The 20,918-nt window shown below is 43.4% G+C and overlaps 2 protein-coding genes across 3 annotated transcripts; both read left to right on the top strand.

The window, feature by feature from the left end:
• Positions 1 to 994: 994 nt before the first annotated feature.
• On the top strand, positions 995 to 7,601 carry LOC127009717 (sphingomyelin phosphodiesterase-like). Of its 2 annotated transcripts, none has more exons than XM_050883104.1 (13): positions 995 to 1,130; positions 1,325 to 1,421; positions 1,926 to 2,088; positions 2,349 to 2,504; positions 2,692 to 2,930; positions 3,197 to 3,355; positions 3,564 to 3,758; positions 3,981 to 4,151; positions 4,581 to 4,702; positions 5,941 to 6,014; positions 6,401 to 6,480; positions 6,599 to 6,706; positions 6,850 to 7,601. In XM_050883104.1, the coding sequence occupies exons 1-13, from the start codon at positions 1,091 to 1,093 to the stop codon at positions 7,025 to 7,027; spliced, it is 1,782 nt and encodes a 593-aa protein (XP_050739061.1). In that variant the 5' UTR covers positions 995 to 1,090; the 3' UTR covers positions 7,028 to 7,601. The 2 variants fall into 2 exon arrangements, with proteins under 2 accessions (XP_050739061.1, XP_050739102.1); XM_050883145.1 differs by having other exon boundaries at positions 7,187 to 7,601.
• Positions 7,602 to 8,563: 962 nt separating this feature from the next.
• On the top strand, positions 8,564 to 20,523 carry LOC127009668 (sphingomyelin phosphodiesterase-like). The gene is made up of 13 exons (XM_050882996.1): positions 8,564 to 8,729; positions 10,540 to 10,657; positions 10,904 to 11,066; positions 11,636 to 11,791; positions 12,131 to 12,369; positions 12,491 to 12,649; positions 13,560 to 13,754; positions 14,986 to 15,156; positions 15,588 to 15,706; positions 16,050 to 16,123; positions 16,666 to 16,745; positions 19,053 to 19,160; positions 19,502 to 20,523. The coding sequence occupies exons 1-13, from the start codon at positions 8,687 to 8,689 to the stop codon at positions 19,668 to 19,670; spliced, it is 1,794 nt and encodes a 597-aa protein (XP_050738953.1). The 5' UTR covers positions 8,564 to 8,686; the 3' UTR covers positions 19,671 to 20,523.
• The last annotated feature ends 395 nt before the right edge of the window (positions 20,524 to 20,918 follow it).

Here is a 20,918-nt window from a genome sequence, read left to right on the forward strand (position 1 = left end):
CACAGATGTTGCGCCGACTAAACGAAACTTCCAACTACTTCCTTCCCGTGAGAACACAGGAAAATATAGGAAAGGTTTACCAGAGTTAGTTTTGCTTTCGACCACAGCTGTTATCAAGGAAGCACAGCAGATGTTCGTTACCTTAGACTGCAGCTTGTGCTCTCATAATACCTATAGTACATATCATATGATGACCTCAAGTATTATATTGTTTCCATGTTTTCTTTTGCACCCATGAACTACCTCCTCTTCTGTAAAAAGAAAAAAAAAAAAAAAAAAACAGTTCATAGTTGTCATTTCAGATTTGCTCACGTGATGGGTAGCAGCTTGTACTGTTAGTCGTCCTCTCATCCTCTGTGCAGCACCTCTGGAAAACTCCCTCAGAAACTTTACTTTGCATGTTTTTCCTTCCTGTAAAAAGGGGAATTGTACCATCTATCAGAAAGAATAATGTCAAGCCTAATGAGATGTGAGATAGTGTAGGGTTTTGATAACATTTTGGATGAATTAGAGGCTGAAAAACTGATTTCTCAAACTATAATATTGCACAACAAATGTGAGATAGTGCAGGGTTTTTATAGTATTTTGGATGAATTAGAGGCTGAAAAACTGATTCCTCAAACTATAATATTGCACAACAGACGCCTTCACCAACATTCTCGATCCTGCTCCAGTATATGTTCTATTTTCATCTCAATTCCTGATCCTCTAGTCTGCCTGGCTTCCACAGATTATGGGTTGCCACTCTATCACATTATATAACTGTCCATCTTCTATCGGTTCTACACATTATATGACCTGCCCTAGTCTACTTCTTATTCCTTAGTGTCAGTAGGATATCTTCAACCTTTGTCTCTTTATTTATATCAACTAATATTTGTGATGAAAGTTCATTATGATGTGCTTCACTCGTTGCACTGAGCTATTGGATGCTGTGTTTTCCTCCTTATCATTATTGCAAGGTTTCTCTTCTTTGTTGTTATCGCAGCCTTCAGTGTTATCAAGCGAGGAGCAGGTGTTCACTTTCCCGCCCTGCAGCCTGTACTAATATCACGACTCTTCTTTAGGACACACACTGCAGGCTAACACCATGCCCGGCCTTGCACTCACTTTCCTTATATCCACACTATGTAAGTATATCTCGAGGATGTCTGTGGTCTTTGTAAAACTTGATGAATGGTGATGTAATGTTTATATCTGAAGGGCCATTGAAAGAATATGAAGCAGTCCAAAAACAATAATACAAATGCTTAAGATAATTTTACCTCACTGAAATGAAATAAAAAGTGACGTGAAACAGAATGAATGCACCTTTTCCTGGCAGGTGTGTTGAGCAGGAGTGTGGCCGGCGCCCCGAGTCACTGGGAGGATACGGATGGGGCGCTGCCTCTATTGCGGTACTCCTTGAAGCGGGCTGCTGTGTGAGTGCTGGCTGGTGAACCACATGATTGTTTGACATAATGATCTGAGAATGAGTAATCGTGTTGTGTAAAGCGGATTCTAACAACTAGCAAAAATCATGAGCGGTTTGACTTTAAGGCCTGAGAGAAGCAATTACAGATGTCCCTATGTAATCTGTCGCGTCTGTCCAGTGGTAGCAGTAGTAGGAGCACGAAGGAGTAATCGTATTGTGTAAAGTGGATCCTAATAACCAGCAAAAATCATGAGTCTGTGGTTTGACTTTCTGCCCAGAGAGAAGCAATTACAGAAGATGTCCCTATGTTCTCTGTTGTGTCTGTCCAGTGTTAGCAATAGTAAGAGAACAGCTGTATGTGTTGGGGGAGGAGGTGTGGCCTTGCTTGCTGTGAGGCTGTGGTGCCGTGATGTGGGGTGGAGCAAGCATGTTGGGAGGTGGTGGTTGGCACACGTCACATGCATCCTTAATGTTCATGACCAAAGAATAACAGGGTGACTTCCTTGGCCAGAGAGTACACGTGCTTGGAGTGCAAGGCCGCTGCTGCCGTGCTGGACACCATGATGGCCGCTGGGGCTAGTGCAATGGAGATTGAAGACTTTGCCATCCAGGAGTGCATCACCTTTGACCTGTTCCCAGCCGATGTTTGCTCTGAAATGGTTTACCTTGCAGGGGTAGGATGCTCATTGCCATGTTGTGTTGACAGAATGTAGACATGCAGCATGATTACAATGTAGATGTTATGCTTGTTCATTCTCGAGCCTTGTCTAAAGAAAAATTATACATACACTCTTGCAGGAGGTCGCCTTCTTGAAAGGCTACGAAGCTACCTGTTAGTTTTGTGTTACCTGCAAAAGGTGAGATGATACAAGCCTCTCTTTTACCTGTTGAAGAGCTCGTAATGGCTACAGAGTGTTTATTCATTTATCTCCAGGGTGAGGTGCTGTATGTCCTGAACAACACAAAGTATAACTATGACACTATATGCGGCTGGCTGCTGGGGGCTGACTGCCACAACACAGAGCTAGACCCGTGGTCGCTGAGCATCCCCGGGGGCAAGCCTGAACCCTTCTACCCTGAGCCCCAGCAGGTGGGTGTCCTTCTGAGCTGCTTGGGGTGAAAAACTATTCTCAGGAGCTGCCATGTGTTGGCCAGCTGGCCTCCTGCAGTCATCCTTCATCTTTGTGGATCCACCAAAACTGTTGGACATTCATTCTGAGGAGCGTGATGAAGACGAGGAGCCCTGAGAGAGTAAGACTTTCCTCTCTTCCCATCAGCCCACTCCCAGTGTGGTGAGGATCCTGCACCTCTCTGACCTGCATGTGGACCTCCAGTACGACGAGGGCAGCGCCGTCAACTGTGACCACCCCCTCTGCTGCCGCCACGCCTTCGGTGACCCTGGGCCGGGGGAGGAGGCAGCGGGCCACTGGGGAGCACTGGGTGAATGTGACATTCCCCTGCACACCCTGGATGACCTCCTGGCCCAGGCCGCCACACTCTCCGACGCAGACCTTGTGTGAGTGTTGGCAGCAGTGTGTTGCTAGATCAAAGATGGAGTGTGTTACTGGTACTTGCTAGATAATAGAAAGGCGTGCATGTCAAATATTAGTTTGGCACGCTCGCTCTTCTGACTCTCATATCTGTAATCTGACTTGTTTTAGAGTGTGTTGATTGGTGTCAGATACAGGGTGTGTTTGTATGGAGAATCCTTGACATTACCATGTAAAGCAACCTCTGTTGCTCCATTGCCTGTGTGTGGAATGACACATGACTGGTCCACAGGTATGTGACTGGAGACCTTCCGCCTCATGATGTTTGGGCTCAGAGTCATGAGAGCAACCTGCTGGCCATAAACGTCACCTTGGAGCTCATCAAGAAATACTTCCCGGGCATCCCAGTCTACAACTCCCTCGGCAATCATGCTTCTGCTCCTGTAAACAGGTAGTTATGTTTTTTCTATCAGTAAGTCAGTATTGATTATTATCATTACTTTAGTTCTGAGACAAAAGGTTTATGTGTACATACCATTGTATGTTGTAACAGACATTAAAAGGAGCATACTCCCCAGCTGAGTTGAAAGCTTCACTTGGATACTTGAAGTTCCTCCATCACCAGAGCTTTCCACTGGAACTAATGTAACTCCTCCCAGTTTTGTAGTGCCGGCAGGCTATGAGTCTGGGTTCAACATGGAATGGCTGTACGAAGGTGTGGCGGAGATGTGGGCCCCTTGGCTACCTGAGGACACCATGGACACCATAAGGCTTGGTGGCTTCTTCTCCCACTCCCCTGTGCCGGGCCTGAGGGTCGTGTCCGTCAACACAAACTACTGCAACAGCCAGAATTGGTGAGTGGCTTGCCTTGAGTGCACTCAGCACCATGTGACCACAGTGGTTGTGATGCCATGGCTCCATAATCACAAAATCAATTTCAGTGAACATTTCTCAGAGTAGATTACAGTTATTTGAGTTGAAGTAAACTTCCAAAAGTTATTTGGCTAACTTGACTACTATTCATGACCACAGGAAACAAGGTATGTAACCATCACTCCAAATCTTTCCCTGTTGAGGTGGCTGCTGATGGAAAACAACGACCCTGTCGGTGAACTGCAGTGGCTGGTGGACACCTTGGCGGCGGCCGAGGCTGCCGGGGAGGTGGTGCACATCCTGGGCCACATCCCGCCTGGGGGAGGGGACTGTGACCACATCTGGAGCCACATCTTCAGCCAGATAATTGCAAGGTATGTTGCAGACATTTATCAGTGAATTTGAAGTTCATGGCCATTATACTTGAAGTGATTGCAAATAGATCCATAGTAGCATAGCATCACTACTACTTTTGTAAGCACTATTTTGTTGATGGAAATACAGTGGAAAATATTAAGTGGAGGTTCGATAGACTTATGGATGGTTAGAAAAGTTAGTGAATGACCCTTCCTTGGGAGCGGTCATGTGTAGGGTGACTGGCTCCATGTAGTCTCCTTATGTTGTCGTGTATCCTTATGTATTTTTTTTTTACAACAAAGGAGACGGCTCAAGGGCAACAAAAAGTGTAGAAAAAAAAAAACACTACTCACCGCTCCCATAATAGACAAAAGTAAAGTGGCCAAAAGAGAGGTCAGTTGTATCCAGGAAAGCTTACTATACTAAACTTCCTTGTTCACTGGCAGGTATGAGTCAATCATCCGGGGCATGTTCTACGGCCACAACCACAAGGACCAGTGGCACTTACTCTACGACCCGGCCACCAACTACACCCACCCCACGGCCACCGTCCTCATCCCCGGCGCAGGTCAGTCAGCCTTGGCCACACTCAGTCAAGGGGGTGCCATTACATTTGGACAGGAAAATCATAAATCAAAGATGAAGTGTGTTACTGGTACTTGCTAGATAATAGTTGTTTAGAGTGAGAAAGGTGAGCGTGCCAAATATTAGTTTGGCACGCTCGCTCTTCTGACTCATATCTGTAATCTGACTTGTTTTAGAGTGTGTTGATTGGTGTCAGATACTTCTCATCTCTCACTCCCAGCTTATTTATGGATCTGCTGGCATGCCTTGTGTAGAACTGTATATCACTGCAGCCATTTATAAAGCGCCCACATCCTTAGGTCAGCATTAAAAGACACTGTCGCTCCTCACATCAGCTATTTCTAAAGGTCAAAGAGGGGGTCAGTCAGGCTCTAATGAGTGTTTCTTCAGGTTCATGGTACAGAAGAAGGGTCAAACTACCACCAGGTCCATAAAACTACTCCTGGAAATGCCAAAGAGGGGGTCAGTCGGGTTCTAATGAGTGTTTCTTCAGGTTCATGGTACAGAAGAAGGGCCAAACTACCACCAGGGTCATAAAACTACTCCTGCAAATGCCCACAACTCCTACGAAAGCCTTGTCAAATATGCGTTCTTGGGCGATGAAGTGTCTGATAATGCGACCCTTAAGTTTAAAAGATCTTCCTTATCTAGTTGGTGTATTGTGGCTACTTGACCCGACCTTACTTTCATACATTTTAGTGAAAGGTATTTGATAGATGCAGTACAAAACTATTTAGGAAAACTGTCAGCACGCCAGAGATGAGGAAGCACTGGGTTTGTTGAGGTACATTGAGAAACCCAAGGAGCCACAGTTGTCTCGATACCCTCCTCGTGAAAGTGTTCAAGTCATAGGAAGGAGGAAATCTGAATGAAGGAATGCAGTTATCAGGACACCTCCCGAAATTGACCCGTCTTTCGGCTACCTCTTTTGATTCTTTTTAGGGGCAGCAAGTAGCAGGCTTTTTTTTCACTATTGTTTCCTTTCCTTGTGCCCTTGAGCTGTCTCCTTTGTTGTAAAAAAAAAAAAAAAGTACCAGACTTTACCAATGAAAGGAATGAAGGAGTGACAATACAGATTAACTCTTGCATCAGAAAATTGGACAGCATGGCTTCAGTTGAAAGATGTGCAGCTAGATTATGGGACGGGGGAAGGTAGGCAGTCAGCAAGTTCAGGAAAACATGAAAATAAGCAAACAACATTATTTTATTTTCTACGTCCAGGCACCACCGAGGGTTTACATGCCCCAGCCTTCCGAGTGTACATTGTGGATGCCGGCCACGACAACGCCACCTGGGTAAGTTACTGTTATGTGTAGGGCAGAACATTTTGACTTGGCCGTTGTTGAGAGTCATTATTCAAACAAGCCACAAAGTCCTGGTGGAGGTGTTATGTGTATATTCTCAGGAGAGTAGACTTTGGGCTTGGTCATGAGGTTGTTGAGTGGAAGTGTCGTATATTTAAAGTTTAGTGATTTTATTGTGATTGGTTTCAGATTCAGACTGGCATGATGGAAGGATATCTTGTTTTCCCATGGCTGTTTAGCATATCCAATCAACTCTCATGTGTTAATATTATAATAGCTAAAGTTCTAATTATGTTCTTGGATACAGAGAGTGGATAAAAGACGAACTTGGATAAAAGACGAACTTGGAAGTATATTTTGCTTTTTCTCTCTTTCAGACGGTTTTGGACACTGAGACTTATGACATGAACCTGACCTTGGCCAACCAGGAAGGTGGGCAGCCGGAGTATACTCTGAGGTAGGTGTGGTCACAGCCTGCACGTCTCAGTGTTGTCTATATATATACTGATGCTACACAGCCACAATGATATATCTTAGTCAGCAAACCTAATGTACTCATGTTTCTCTCCTTACAGGTACACAGCCCAGGAGACCTATGGGCTGACCTGCCTCTCACCCACCCAGATGGACGAGCTTGTCATCAGGTTGGCCACTGATGACGCGCTGTTTTACGAGTACATGAGGTGAGGAGATGATGGGAGTGATAGTAACCTTATTTTCATTATTATTATTGTGTCATAAAGAATGGATACTGAAACATCATTGTATAGTCATGTTTAGCCAACCTCATGTATGGTGTATAGAATCTGTACTTGTGTGACTTCAGGAACTACAATAATTATCAAGCCGAGCCTCCCTTGAACTGTGACGTGGACTGCCGCAAGAGTGAACTGTGTCGCCTCGTCGCCGGTGACTCCTCCACTGACATCCCGTGTCGCCGCATCGAGGAGATCATTGACGCAGCACAGTCCCGCGGAGACCCACAATGGTATGAGGGGGAATAAGATAGAGGAGAGAAATTAAATACTTAAGCCTAGATTTTAGCCAAACATTCCAGTGTTGCCGTTGACATGTTAATCCTACACTTGCTATGAAATGAGTTTGGGTACATGTTTAGCCAACCTCATGTATGGTGTATAGAATCTGTACTTCTGTGACTTCAGGAACTACAATAATTATCAAGCCGAGCCTCCCCTGAACTGTTACTAAAACGGACCAAATCATTTTCTGTTAATGTGTAGTAAACTCCTCGACGTTAATGAATAACTGTCAAACCAAATAAAATATCACTTTAAGAATGTAGGTTGTAAAAGGTAATATTTGATGTAGAATAATAATTTCTAAAAGGCCATTCACTGCAGTATATATTTTTTTGACCTCCTTCACTTGGGATTAGGTAATAGGGTCTTGATTGATTTAAAAATACTGTTTAAACCTAAGCCTTACCATATTCTTGTTAATTTCTGTAAAGGAAGGTCAGGGGTGACTTCAAGATTGATGGACTACGGTAATGTGACTCACTGAATAGAATCCCTCGCACTTGGGAAGCAAGATAAGGATGATAAATAAAAACGAAAGAGTTCTTATTCTTATATTTGTTCTGTATTCTTTTGTGTCTGTATGTTTAGTACTTAAGAACACACATCTTTTTCCTTGAGTGTCAAAATAGGTGACCAGAAAGGCAGACAAGTTTAAGACTAAGCCCTTCCTCAACAAATTTTCCTTCCCATGAGAACACAGAAAAATATAGGAAAGGTTTGCTAGAGGTTGTTTTGCCTCTGACCACAGCTGTTATCAGGCAAATGTAGCAGATGTTCGCTTCCTCTCAGATGGCAGCTTGTACATATATCAGATGTTATAGTGAGGGCAGTCATTTACAAGCTAATGAGATCCCTTGCCAAGCACTTACTTTCTCTGGCCTGCAATCCCTCTCTTTATCCACAACACGTAAGCAGTTCTTGAGGGCATTTGCGGTCTTTGTAAAACTGTTGATGGATGTTCAGGTTATGTTCATATTGATTGTAAGTAAGATACAAGATCCGGAGAGCTGGAGGATCATGAAGGAACGTAGGTTAATGTGCATGCAAGGTTGTAAGTGTCATGGTGTGAAGATATATGTTTGGTCCTTCCATTTAAGTATTTTTTTATTATTTTCAGTCTGCGTTTTCATACTTTTTCGATACCAGATTGCAGTTGACTTTTCGTTGATTAAGAAAGAGGGTGTGTGTGTGGAGCTGTGTATGGCCCTTCATATAAGTATTTTTGGTTGATTGTGATACACTTTTTATCGCATTTTTAATTCCAAACTGAAGGAGACTTTATTTTGATGAACGAGAAATAAGGTTTTATTTATTTATTTATTTATTTATTTATTTTTTTTTTTTACAACACAGGAGACTGCTCAGGGGCAACAAAAAGAGTGAAAAAACAATAACCTGCTTCTCAAAGTTACCATAAACAGATCCACATCATAACAACAACATCGTCCAAAACACCTGACTGTGTACTAGTGACACACATCTGTTCCCTCACAGTGTGGCGCGGGAACACAGCAGCTGGCGGCAGGTGTTTGTTCCCACCCTTGAAGGCCCAGCTGAGGCTATATATGGTGTTGTCTCGGTATATGGGGGGTGATACCAACGACTGCCCTGAGGAGGTTCAACATGGCACCAAAAGCTGTGTGGAGGCCTGTGCTTATTGCTTTAGGTAGGCTGCTCAGACCTAGTTGTATTTTTTGTCACATAATTCAGCGTTACAAGCATGATGGCAATGGTGAGTTTTTTGTTGGTTGGTTGGTGAAGTCAGATAATTTGATAAAGCTTGCAAACATTTCTCCACCATTGATATGCTTGTTATACATATACTCAGTTATCCATGCACTGTTCACTGGCATCTGATAATCAATACATTCAGTTATACATACATGAATGCCGCTGGAAAAGTCAGATCACATCAACATGCAGTATACAGGCGCCTGCCCTTACATATTATCTGCTAAGCCATGTGACTCCGTTCATTTCGCTCTGATAGCCTATATTTTCTTTCTTTGGGCATTCATATTTGACAACATATCCAGCATTTTCCCAGGTGTGCTTGAATGAGTGCTCTTAAATGAGTGCTTGAATGAGTGCTCTTAAATGAGTGCTTGAATGAGTGCTCTTAAATGAGTGCTTGAATGAGTGCTCTTAAATGAGTGCTTGAATGAGTGCTCTTAAATGAGTGCTTGAATGAGTGCTCTTAAATGAGTGCTTGAATGAGTGCTCTTAAATGAGTGCTTGAATGAGTGCTCTTAAATGAGTGCTTGAATGAGTGCTCTTAAATGTGTGCTTGAATGAGTGCTCTTAAATGAGTGCTTGAATGAGTGCTCTTAAATGCGTGCTTGAATGAGTGCTCTTAAATGTGTGCTTGAATGAGTGCTCTTAAATGAGTGCTTGAATGAGTGCTCTTAAATGAGTGCTTGAATGAGTGCTCTTAAATGCGTGCTTGAATGAGTGCTCTTAAATGCGTGCTTGAATGAGTGTTACTTCAGCTGCCAGTGGGTTGTTTGTGAATGTAAATCTGAGGGTTGAGTGTGGTGAGGGTCACACACATCCTGCCTCTTAGTTCAGCTGACTCAGTTGGGTGGACATTTTGAGGCCCCAGTAGGACATCCATTGCTGTACATTCCTCTTTTCTTGGGGAGGAATATCAAGCAGTACTCCTGAAATATTGTGGAGTACAGTACAAAGCATTTATTTATTTTTTTATTTATTTTTCAACAGCAGAAGAGTCAGTTCAAGGGCATAAAAAAAGGAAACAAATGTGAAAAAAAAGCCCGCTGCTTTAATTTATTACAACCAACTTCTATTGCGGGAGAGGCTTGGAACATGACCCCATATATTACTTTAATTTATCTAAGAAAATACATTAATTCACTACTTTAATTCGCTACTTTAATTTATTACAACCAACTTCTATTGCGGGAGAGGCTTGGAACATGACCCCACATATTACTTTAATTTATCTAAGAAAATACATTAATTCACTACTTTAATTCGCTACTTTAATTTATTACAACCAACTTCTATTGCGGGAGAGGCTTGGAACATGACCCCACATATTACTTTAATTTATCTAAGAAAATACATTAATTCACTATTTCTAAAACCACTAACAAAGACTTTTATGAGAAATGCATGTAATGAGGGTTGTCAGTACAAGAGACATGCATCTTGGGTTAGGCACTCACCTCCATGGCCACTGCTAAGGATTATTATCGACTCAGAGCTCGTATTTACTCTGTTCTGAACCCATATCAATTCAAAAAACACAATAATTAACTATTTTTATATTATCTATTTATAAAGGGCAGCTATTGGAGGAGGAGGAGGCAGTTTTGGTCGGGGCAAAAAAAATAGCTGGAATAATAATAAAATATGTTGCTGTCCATGGCCCAGCAATTGTAGGTGTTATCTCACAGTGCTGCAAAGGGTAGTGTTAACTGGAAAAACTGAACCATGGCATAATATCCTTCCAGGCGTGTGTCTCGGCCTGACTGCAGCCACACCTCTTGGGCTCCGGGAGAGGGAACTGGCAGACAGATGCAGTAACTTCCTCCTCCGCTCCTTCTTCCCGACTCTCCCCGAAACAACAGTGTAAGGACCTCCGGACAGCCATCATCCTGCATACTAACACATATGAAAAAATTGGATCTTATGAAACGGGGAGGATGAAAAAATGGATCTTATGAAACAGGGAGGATGAAAAAATGGATCTTATGAAACGGGGAGGATGAAAAATTGGATCTTATGAAATGGGGAGGATGAAAAAATGGATCTTATGAAATGGGGAGGATCTCTATTTTATCATAAGTAATTGTTTCCCATTTCTCTCATATCCAGGAGCTTGACATGTCTGGAGTGTCTGAGTGCCACAGCAGCCCTGGACCTTTGGATATCGTCCGGGGCCACTGTGGAGGAGGTGGAGGACTTGGCCATCAACGAGTGCATTGTTCTGAACCTTTTCCCCGAAGACGTCTGCTACGGCATGGTGAAGTTGGCCGGTGTGAGTGTGAAAACTCTGATTCAACCTTTCCATCCTTGGGCTAACTTGTGGATTATAATTTGAATAGATCTCTGTACATATAAGCAACACCACCTATCTAACACATTATTTTGGAAAGTCTCTGCATACCCATGAAAATACTGACATTCTGAACTTTTTTGGTGTAATTGCTATGTGCTTGGTTTAGAAAAGACCTCATTTCTGACCATTCTCTTAACCCGTCCGCTGCGACTGCCATGGATTTGGCTTTCACTGGTACCCCGGTAACATATACTCCCAGGTCTTTCTCTGCCTCTGTGGTGGATAGTGGAGTGTTTCTCATGTGGTTTTGGTATGGTGGATATCCTCTCCCAAGGTTCATGACTTTACATTTTTCTTCACTGAATTGTAGCAGCCACTTTTTGTTCCATTTCTGTAGCTTGGGGATGTATTCATGTAGGAAATCCGCAGTCAAGGGGTTAAGGGAGCTCTCGAAATGGGTATTCAAACAAAAGGATAGGAAAGATTAATTATTTTGACAATCAGCAACAAGTATATGATTTGAGTTATTCTTCCTTGTACACTTTCAGCCTGAGGTAGTCTATGTATTCAACAACACTGAGTACTCCCACGATACCATGTGTGGCTGGCTGCTGGGTCTGGACTGCCAACACACCGACCTCAACCCCTGGGCCATTGAGATCCCCGGTGGCAAGCCTGAACCTATACAGCCTGAACCCCAGCAGGTGAGCTTGTCCTAGAATTTTAAAACACCTCCAGAACTAAATTTGATCATCCCTTTTTCACCATTGTTTTTTCTCTGCTATTCAACTATTCTCTATAAAGGAGTATGTAATGTTTTGTGAGGAATGTTTATTTATTTATTTATTTATTTATTACATTTACATTCATAGTTTAACCAAAGAAACGACATCTCTTCTAGCCTCTGATTCAGTTTTTTTGGTTACTGGGGTAGTGCCTAGTGTTTATTTTGTTGTTGTTTGTTTTTTGCCCTTGAGTTGCCTCCCTTGCTGTAAAAAAGGAGAAAAAACAAGTCTTCACCATGTTGTTCCTTGTTCATTTAGCCGACGCCAAGTGTGATGAAGATCCTGCACCTCTCGGACCTTCACGTGGACCTCCTGTACGACGAGGGAAGCGCTGTCGTCTGCGAACACCCGTACTGCTGCCGACATGCCTTTGGTGACCCAGGGCTGGGGGAGGAAGCGGCTGGTCACTGGGGGGCCTTAGCTTACTGTGACATCCCCATACACACCCTGGAGGACCTTCTATCCCAGGCGGCTGCGATCACCACGCCGGATCTTGTGTGAGTAACAGTGGTGGAGGGTTGAGGACGGTGTGCTTATTTTCCTGCCCGTGTGAGAAGGATTTAAGTGGCAGCCATAATATCACTGTGTTGGTTGTCAAGAGTCCTTATATCACTGCAGGTACTTGACAGGCGACCTCCCTCCACACGATGTCTGGGCCCAGGACCACGCCACCAACCTGGCCGCCATCGACGTCACCAATGCCCTCATCAAGCAGTACTTCCCCGGCATCCCCGTCGTCAACGCTCTCGGCAACCACGCCTCGGCACCCGTAAATAGGTGAGTAGATTTTACATTGACCTCTTAGTGTTGGAAGATCTGTATTAGCTCTGCCTCCTCAACACCTGGAGAATTAATGGTTTGAGTTCTCCCAAAATCATATCTCATCTTCTCAGCAACCACGCCTCGGCACCCGTCAATAGGTGAGTAGTTTTTGCATTGACCTTTTAAGTGTTGGAGGATCTGTATTAACTCTGCCTCCTCAACGCCTAGAGAATTAATGGTTTGAGTTCTCCCAAAATCATATCTCATATCGCCCCCAAAAAGTCGAGGAATTACTGATGTTTTGAGGTAGTCTTTTGGACACTCCTCTGAACCCTATTTTTCTAGGAGCATTGATTAGTGGGCTTTTTTTCATTATTGTTTTCCTTTTTTTTGCCCTTGAGCTGTTTCCTTTGCTGTTAAAAAAAAGTTTCCTGTTGGGGTATCTGTACATGGATGGTCAGCTTAATATGACTACATTATTATTATTTTTTTTACAACAAAGGAGACAGCTCAAGGGGGCACCAAAAAAGGAAACAATAATTTAAAAAAACCCCGCTACTCGCTGCTCCTAAAAAGAATCCAAAGAGGTGGCCGAAAGAGAGGTCAATTTCGGGAGGAGAGGTGTCCAGATATTTTAGGAAGATCTTTATTGAGACACTTTCCTTTTACAAGCACAGTGAGGTGATTTCAGATTTACGAACACTCTTATCGTTCCCATTATTCCTTATTCTCTACTGTTCCCTGCTTTCCCATTTTTCCCTGTTCCCATTTCCTGTTTTCATATTCTCTATATCTTATTGTTCCCCATTTCCCTATTTCCCTGTTGTTCCCTGATCCATTTCTCCATTCTTCCCTATTTCCTTATTGTTCCCTACTTCCCTATTTTCTTATTATTCCCTATTACCTTGCTTTTCCCTGTCCTCAGTTTTGCCATACCAGCCGTGTACGAGGCCGGCTGGGACATGAGCTGGCTGTACGATGCGCTGGCTGTCATATGGGCTGAGTGGCTGCCGGAGTCGTCTTTGGCTGACGTGCGGCGAGGCGGGTTCTTCACCTACTCTCCTGTGCCTGGCCTGAGGGTGGTGTCGGTCAACATGAACTACTGCAACACTCAGAACTGGTGGGTAGCTCAGAGGGATGGTGACGGACATGGCTCACGGGACTCCCTAACTCTCTGTGCTTGTAATATTTGAAAGGGCTGTTTGTCATTGAGTAGCATATATAGAGGAAACACTTTATTGAGAGGGATTACTGTACATAGTTATATAAAATTTGATGTTATATAAAAGCCAAGTCTGCTGTTATACCTTTCATCATCATCATCATTTCGTTTAATGTCTGTTTTCACTCTTCCTGAGCGGTTGGACGCTTTTTGGCTCTCCTCCATTCTACTCTGTCTGCTGCCCGATACTCATTCAATCCCATCAATGCCAAGTCTTCCTGTAAACACCTTCTCCACGTTTTCCTAGGTCTATCAACTGGTCTCCTTCCTTTTACCTCCAATCTCTCCAAAACTCCCAGCGCTGTATCCTCCCCTGCTCTCTTCACATGTCCAAACCATCGGAGTCTTTCCCTTCTGAGCACTGCTATTATACCTTTGACTGAGGAATTAATTTGATCCCATACAATAGTTGAGGTAGGGGTAGTAGCAACTCCCTATAAAGTAATATGGTAAAAGTTAACTCCCTAAAGTTTGTCTTGAAAAATAAAGTTGTTTGAATATCGGACTTTTACACGAGTATATTAAGGGGTAAGTGAACACATTAGGTTGCTATTAATAAGTAGATAGTTAACCCCTTGACTGTGGATTTCCTACCAGAAGACATCAACAAGCTACAGGAATGGAGCAAAAAGTGGCTGCTACAATTCAATGAAGAAAAATGTAGTCATGTACCTTTGGAAGGGATATCTAGCACACCAATACCACATGGGAAACACTCCATTATCCACCACAGAGGCAGAGAAAGACCTGGGACTATATGTGACCAGGCTACCAGTGAAGGGATATCCAGCACACCAATACCACATGGGAAACACTCCATTATCCACCACAGAGGCAGAGAAAGACCTGGGACTATATGTGACCAGGCTACCAGTGAAGGGATATCTAGCACACCAATACCACATGGGAAACACTTCACTATCCACCACAGAGGCAGCAAAAGACATGGGAATATATGTTACTAGGCTACCAATAAAAGGCAAATCCATGCCAATCACAGCGGACGGGTTAAATTTTTTCACTATGAGAGCAAATGGGGCTGCTCATGGCCAAGGAATGTGTTGTAATTAATGTCTCTACTCTCCTTTCCCTGTTTTAATGTCTCTTGTGCTTTCCTTTGCCCCTCCAGGTGGCTGCTGATGGATAACATAGACCCGGTGGAGGAGCTGCAGTGGCTAGTGGATACCCTGGTGGCGGCCGAGGCTGCTGGGGAGGCCGTGCACATCCTGGGCCACATCCCGCCTGGAGGGGGAGACTGTGACCACACCTGGAGCCACATCTTCAATCAAATAGTCTTCAGGTGAATGAATGCACACTTCTTTTTGCTATAGTTAATTTTCTTTATGTATTTGTGTTTTTACAGTAATGGAAGCAGCAAAAAACAAACAAAACAAAAAAGGACTTGTAGCTACTCATAGTGTTCATTGATAGCGTGAGAACTACAGCAAACATATCAGCTACTTATTTACATTATAGTTTGACATTTTATTTTATCTTATTATACTTTGCCTCCCCTGGTTCCTGTTTTTTTTTTTTTCTAACAAAGGAAACGGCTCAAGGGCAACAGTGTAGAAAAAAAAAAAAAGCCTGCTACTCACCGCTCTTACTACTTTCAGCCTTAGCAATGTGGGTGTACTGTCATTAAAGTTTTCGCTAATTCACCAACTTGACCGTATGTGAGCCAACCAGTGCAGTGTGTTATGTGGTCACTCATACAAATGTTGCTTTCAGGTTTGAGTCCACCATCCGAGGCATGTTCTATGGCCACACGCACGGAGACTCCTTCTCGGTGTTCTACGACCAGGACAACTACATGCGCCCTGTGGCTGTGTCCTTCATCAGCCCCTCAGGTAGCGCCTCACCACACTGCCACATCACAGCCACTCACTCTAACCCGGTAGCAGCGACGGGCCAAATTTGTGGCTTTACCGTGTAGCAGCGACGGGCCAAATTTGTGCCATGATTTAACCCCCAAAAATAGATGATACATAAACTGATTACAAATGCGTTGATATATATTATGAAATGGTTTGTGTGAGTGATGATTTTTTCTCAGTTTTCTCGCTTAGAGGGACCATTAAGAAACATGATCCCTGCTGCTACTGGGTGAAGGCCATATATACTTGTTAATGCTTGTGATTTACTGTTTGTTTTCTTACCATTCCATGCATACACTCTGGTTGTTCTCCTCAGGCACCACCGGCACCAGCCACCACCCGGCCTTCAAGGTGTTTGAGGTGGACGCTGGACACGAGGATGCGACCTGGGTGAGTTCCGAGTCATGGTGGCATTTATTTGTGAGTGAGGGACATCTGAAAAGTTCCATCATGACATAAAGTTGGAAAGCTTCGTTTAGTCGGCGCAACATCTGTGGTCATATGCCGGAGAGAGACAGAAGGGGAAGGAATTGTAGGAGAAGGGACACAACCCCCGATTAATACCCGGTACCCATTCACTGCTGGGTGGACAGGGGCGTAGGGTATTGGAAAAGCCGCCCAAATTTTTCCACTCCGCCTGGGAATCGAATCCGGGCTCTCTCGGCTGTGTCATGACATAGGGAAACACTGATGTGATTTTCTCACTTAAAATAACCTGGAAACTGAATCATTATGGCCTAGGCTTGTGATGGCTTTATTTCTCATTGTGGATTAGCTTTGTAGGTTTGCATTATTATCTAAAACTTGTGTATGAACGGCATCTAGTCACGTAATTATTTGTATTTATGGTGCGGAGAATTTAGAATATTAAGACACATTGTCCAGTGTAAAAAGGTTCTCTGTCTTGGCCACAACCTAACATTCTTTGACAGGCTGTCCTGGACGCTGCCGCCTACTACATGAACATAACAGAGGCCAACATGGAAGGTGGCTCTCCCGTATACAATGTGAGGTGGGTACTGACTGATGGCTTCTTATGGGGGGGTTGGGAATTCACTTAAGACAAGGGATGAAAGAAGGGGGGTTGGGAATTCACTTAAGACAAGGGATGAAAGAAGGGGTGTTGGGAATTCACTTAAGACAAGGGATGAAAGAAGGGGTTGGGAATTTCACTTCACAAGGATGAAAGAAGGGGTGTTGGGAATTCACTTAAGAAAAGGAATGAAAGAAGGGGTGTTGGGAATTCACTTACGACAAGGAATGAAAGAAGGGGTGTTGGGAATTCACTTAAGACAAGGAATGAAAGAAGGGGGGTTGGGAATTCACTTACGACAAGGAATGAAAGAAGGGGTGTTGGGAATTCACTTATGACAAGGAATGAAAGAAGGGGGGTTGGGAATTCACTTAAGACAAGGGATGAAAGAAGGGGGGTTGGGAATTCACTTAAGGAATGAAAGAAGGGGGGTTGGGAATTCACTTAAGACAAGGGATGAAAGAAGGGGTGTTGGGAATTCACTTAAGACAAGGGATGAAAGAAGGGGGGTTGGGAATTCACTTACGACAAGGAATGAAAGAAGGGGTGTTGGGAATTCACTTATGACAAGGAATGAAAGAAGGGGGGTTGGGAATTCACTTAAGACAAGGGATGAAAGAAGGGTGGTTGGGAATTCACTTACGACAAGGGATGAAAGAAGGGGTGTTGGGAATTCACTTAAGACAAGGGATGAAAGAAGGGGTGTTGGGAATTCACTTAAGACAAGGGATGAAAGAAGGGGTTGTGAATTCACTTACGACACGGAATGAAAGACGGGGTGTTGGGAATTCACTTAAGACAAGGGATGAAAGAAGGGGTGTTGGGAATTCACTTAAGACAAGGGATGAAAGAAGGGGGGTTGAGAATTCACTTAAGACAAGGGATGAAAGAAGGGGGGTTGAGAATTCACTTAAGACAAGGGATGAAAGAAGGTTGAGAATTCACTTAAGACAAGGGATGAAAGAAGGGGGGTTGAGAATTCACTTAAGACTAGGGATGAAAGAAGGGGGGTTGAGAATTCACTTAAGACAAGGGATGAAAGAAGGGGGGTTGAGAATTCACTTAAGACAAGGGATGAAAGAAGGGGGGTTGAGAATTCACTTAAGACAAGGGATGAAAGAAGGGGGGTTGAGAATTCACTTAAGACTAGGGATGAAAGAAGGGGGGTTGAGAATTCACTTAAGACAAGGGATGAAAGAAGGGGGGTTGAGAATTCACTTAAGACAAGGGATGAAAGAAGGGGGGTTGAGAATTCACTTAAGACAAGGGATGAAAGAAGGGGGGTTGAGAATTCACTTAAGACAAGGGATGAAAGAAGGGGGGTTGAGAATTCACTTAAGACAAGGGATGAAAGAAGGGGGGTTGAGAATTCACTTAAGACAAGGGATGAAAGAAGGGGTGTTGGGAATTCACTTACGACAAGGGATGAAAGAAGGGGTGTTGGGAATTCACTTACGACAAGGGATGAAAGAAGGGGTGTTGGGAATTCACTTAAGACAAGGAATGAAAGAAGGGGTGTTGGGAATTCACTTAAGACAAGGGATGAAAGAAGGGGTGTTGGGAATTCACTTAAGACAAGGGATGAAAGAAGGGGTGTTGGGAATTCACTTAAGACAAGGGATGAAAGAAGGGGGTTTGGGAATTCACTTAAGACAAGGGATGAAAGAAGGGGTGTTGGGAATTCACTTAAGACAAGGGATGAAAGAATAAGTTTTTTCCTCAGTAGAAAGTATAACTTCTTCAAATGATTAAGTATATTCCCCTTCATTTAACACACTGGGAGACTGGTTCTGTACTCTGTGTCCTCATATCCTCCATGTCGATCTCTTATAACACTAGTAAAATACCACTCCACCTTGACAAATAAAGAGTTACTACTTCAATGTTCAAGTATATTCTTTCTCTCAGTCAACACATTTCAGTTACCGTATTAGTGTCTGGTTCTGTATTCTGCACCCTCTTTTCCATCATGCTATCACACTAGTAAACTGAATGCTTCACTACGACCACTAAGACTGTTTCTCCACTAAATTGCTCTGCCAAAGACAAAGATATTTTTAATTATTAGTGACTAGTTCTGTATTCTGCACCCTCTTTTCCATCATGCTATAAACTAGTAAACTGAATGCTTCACTATGACTGTTCTCCACTAAATTGCTCTGCCAAAGACAAAGATATTTTTAATTATCAGTGACTAGTTCTGTATTCTGTACCCCCGTATCCACGCATGCATTAACACTAGTAAAACGATCAAGCAACTAAAATCAGCGCTATTTCCCATCTAAGGTACTCCGCCAAGGACTCGTATGGGCTGCCTTCCTTGACCCCTGCCAGTATGCACCAGCTGGTCCTGAACATGGTCACTGAGGAAGGCCTTTACGAGCGCCACAGATGGTAAGTGTTGCCATTACTTAAGGGTTGGGGTGTGTCAGGCCCCTGGGTCTGAGCTGAGATATAAGAACAAACTACAAAATTAAGATTGTTAAACATCATTTTGACAACAGCTGCTTTATTTATTAATTTTTTATACCTCTTCTCAATTTTTATATGATATCTTAATTTCCCAGATTATTATTGATATGAGAACTAATTATTATGGTTGTATATGGACTGGTGACAATACCTTTACTTACTCCATAGTCAATTTGTCATGGCACTCTTGTTCAACCATAAGCATGTCAGGAATTCCTTTTAGTAGTTTTGCCTGTTACCTACGACTGTCTCTACTTCAACAGGAACGTCAACAATGATATGGTCGAGGTTCCTGCTGCCGGGAGCTGTGATGCCGAATGCCTCAAGAGTGAGCTGTGTGGGCTGGTCAAGTCTGATTCATCTGATGGAACGGCGTGTCAGAACCTTCAAGACTACATTGACTCCGTGACCTCCAGCACAAGTTCTCCCTAAATTATCTTGTTGGCAAAAGTTCTGTAAATTATCCCACCTCCCCAACAGCAGATAAACAGCGATACTACCACTAACAGCATCAGAACCTTATTTGCATGAAGTAGTAAAAAAGTAAGGTGGTTTTGTTACATATATAATCCATTGCAGATAAAAGAAAGTAAGCAACTGTTCATATGAGGCTTTGAAATTCTATATAAAAGGTGGAAAAATATTTGAAGTTGTACATAAATGAGTAAAGTGTCTAAATTAGTGATACAATACAGCTTTCCAACCATGATATTTTGCCTGATGGGACAGAAGAGTGAGAGAGAGGGGGTCCTTTATGTGTCTGGGGGGCTTGTCAACATACTGTGGAGGGGACATCCTGTGGGTCCCAGAGAGAGAGAGAGACTCCCAATATAACTGGTTTCAGCATAACTAGATTATTCACAACAATTTTCTGAAGGTGACATCTTAAGAAAATTGCTGTGAATAACTCAAGTCTTTGTGCTGAAATGTGTTGTATTATATTAGGGAGAAAGAGGAGAGGTGCAGAGGGGTGGGGTGGGGTCTCTTCTCTTCTCAGTCCACAGGAGCCCTCTCTCTTCATTGCCAAACAGGTCATGTACCACACAGCCAGTATTACTCTTAACATCCCCTCTTGATCCTGTTCGGTGATGAAAAGTTACATCCACTATTACTCTTAACATCCCCTCTTGATCATAAATGGCTTAATTACACCTTCGCCTCAGTAAAGATATACACAGAAAAGAAGAAACAGACCACAGAATTGTTCCATCATAGCTAGTGGAATGTTTTGTGAAAGCAACAAGTTCACTGTTCCTGTACATCATCTAATAAATGTTAATAATCAGGCAATGACTCACTATGAACCTAATAAATCCTTGGCTTCTTCAACTCGGCCCTACAGTGTGACCATTCTGTACTACGGGAGAGGGGCGGGGCTGCTGGGGTTTGAAGGGGGAGTGTGCGTGTTTGTGGGGGAGGGGGGTTGTGCGTGTGTTTTGGGGGGTGAAAGGGAGTTGAGGTTGTGTGTATAGGGGACGGCGGACGGGAGTTGTGGGAGGGGGGAGATTGTGTGTGTCTGTGGGGGGGGATTATTATGTTTGATGGGGATGGGGACTGTGCGTGTGCCCAGACAAGGGAGGGGTGGAAGGGTAAATCTTTCCATAAAAATATCTACATCTATCTACATCTGTCTGTATCTCTCCACATCTATTCATTCATATCTATCAATCTATACCTATC

This window comes from Eriocheir sinensis, chromosome 1, assembly GCF_024679095.1.
Source record: "Eriocheir sinensis breed Jianghai 21 chromosome 1, ASM2467909v1, whole genome shotgun sequence".
NCBI lineage: Eukaryota > Metazoa > Arthropoda > Malacostraca > Decapoda > Varunidae > Eriocheir > Eriocheir sinensis.

Coding starts and splice junctions, on each gene's coding strand:
- LOC127009717 (XM_050883104.1), top strand. CDS start 1,091: ATGCCCGGCCTTGCACTCACTTTCCTTATATCCACACTAT. Junction 2,505..2,691: donor TCTACCCTGAGCCCCAGCAG/GTGGGTGTCCTT, acceptor TCTTCCCATCAG/CCCACTCCCAGTGTGGTGAG. Junction 6,481..6,598: donor CAGCCGGAGTATACTCTGAG/GTAGGTGTGGTC, acceptor CTCTCCTTACAG/GTACACAGCCCAGGAGACCT.
- LOC127009668 (XM_050882996.1), top strand. CDS start 8,687: ATGGCACCAAAAGCTGTGTGGAGGCCTGTGCTTATTGCTTTAG. Junction 10,658..10,903: donor ACTCTCCCCGAAACAACAGT/GTAAGGACCTCC, acceptor TCTCATATCCAG/GAGCTTGACATGTCTGGAGT. Junction 11,792..12,130: donor TACAGCCTGAACCCCAGCAG/GTGAGCTTGTCC, acceptor TTGTTCATTTAG/CCGACGCCAAGTGTGATGAA.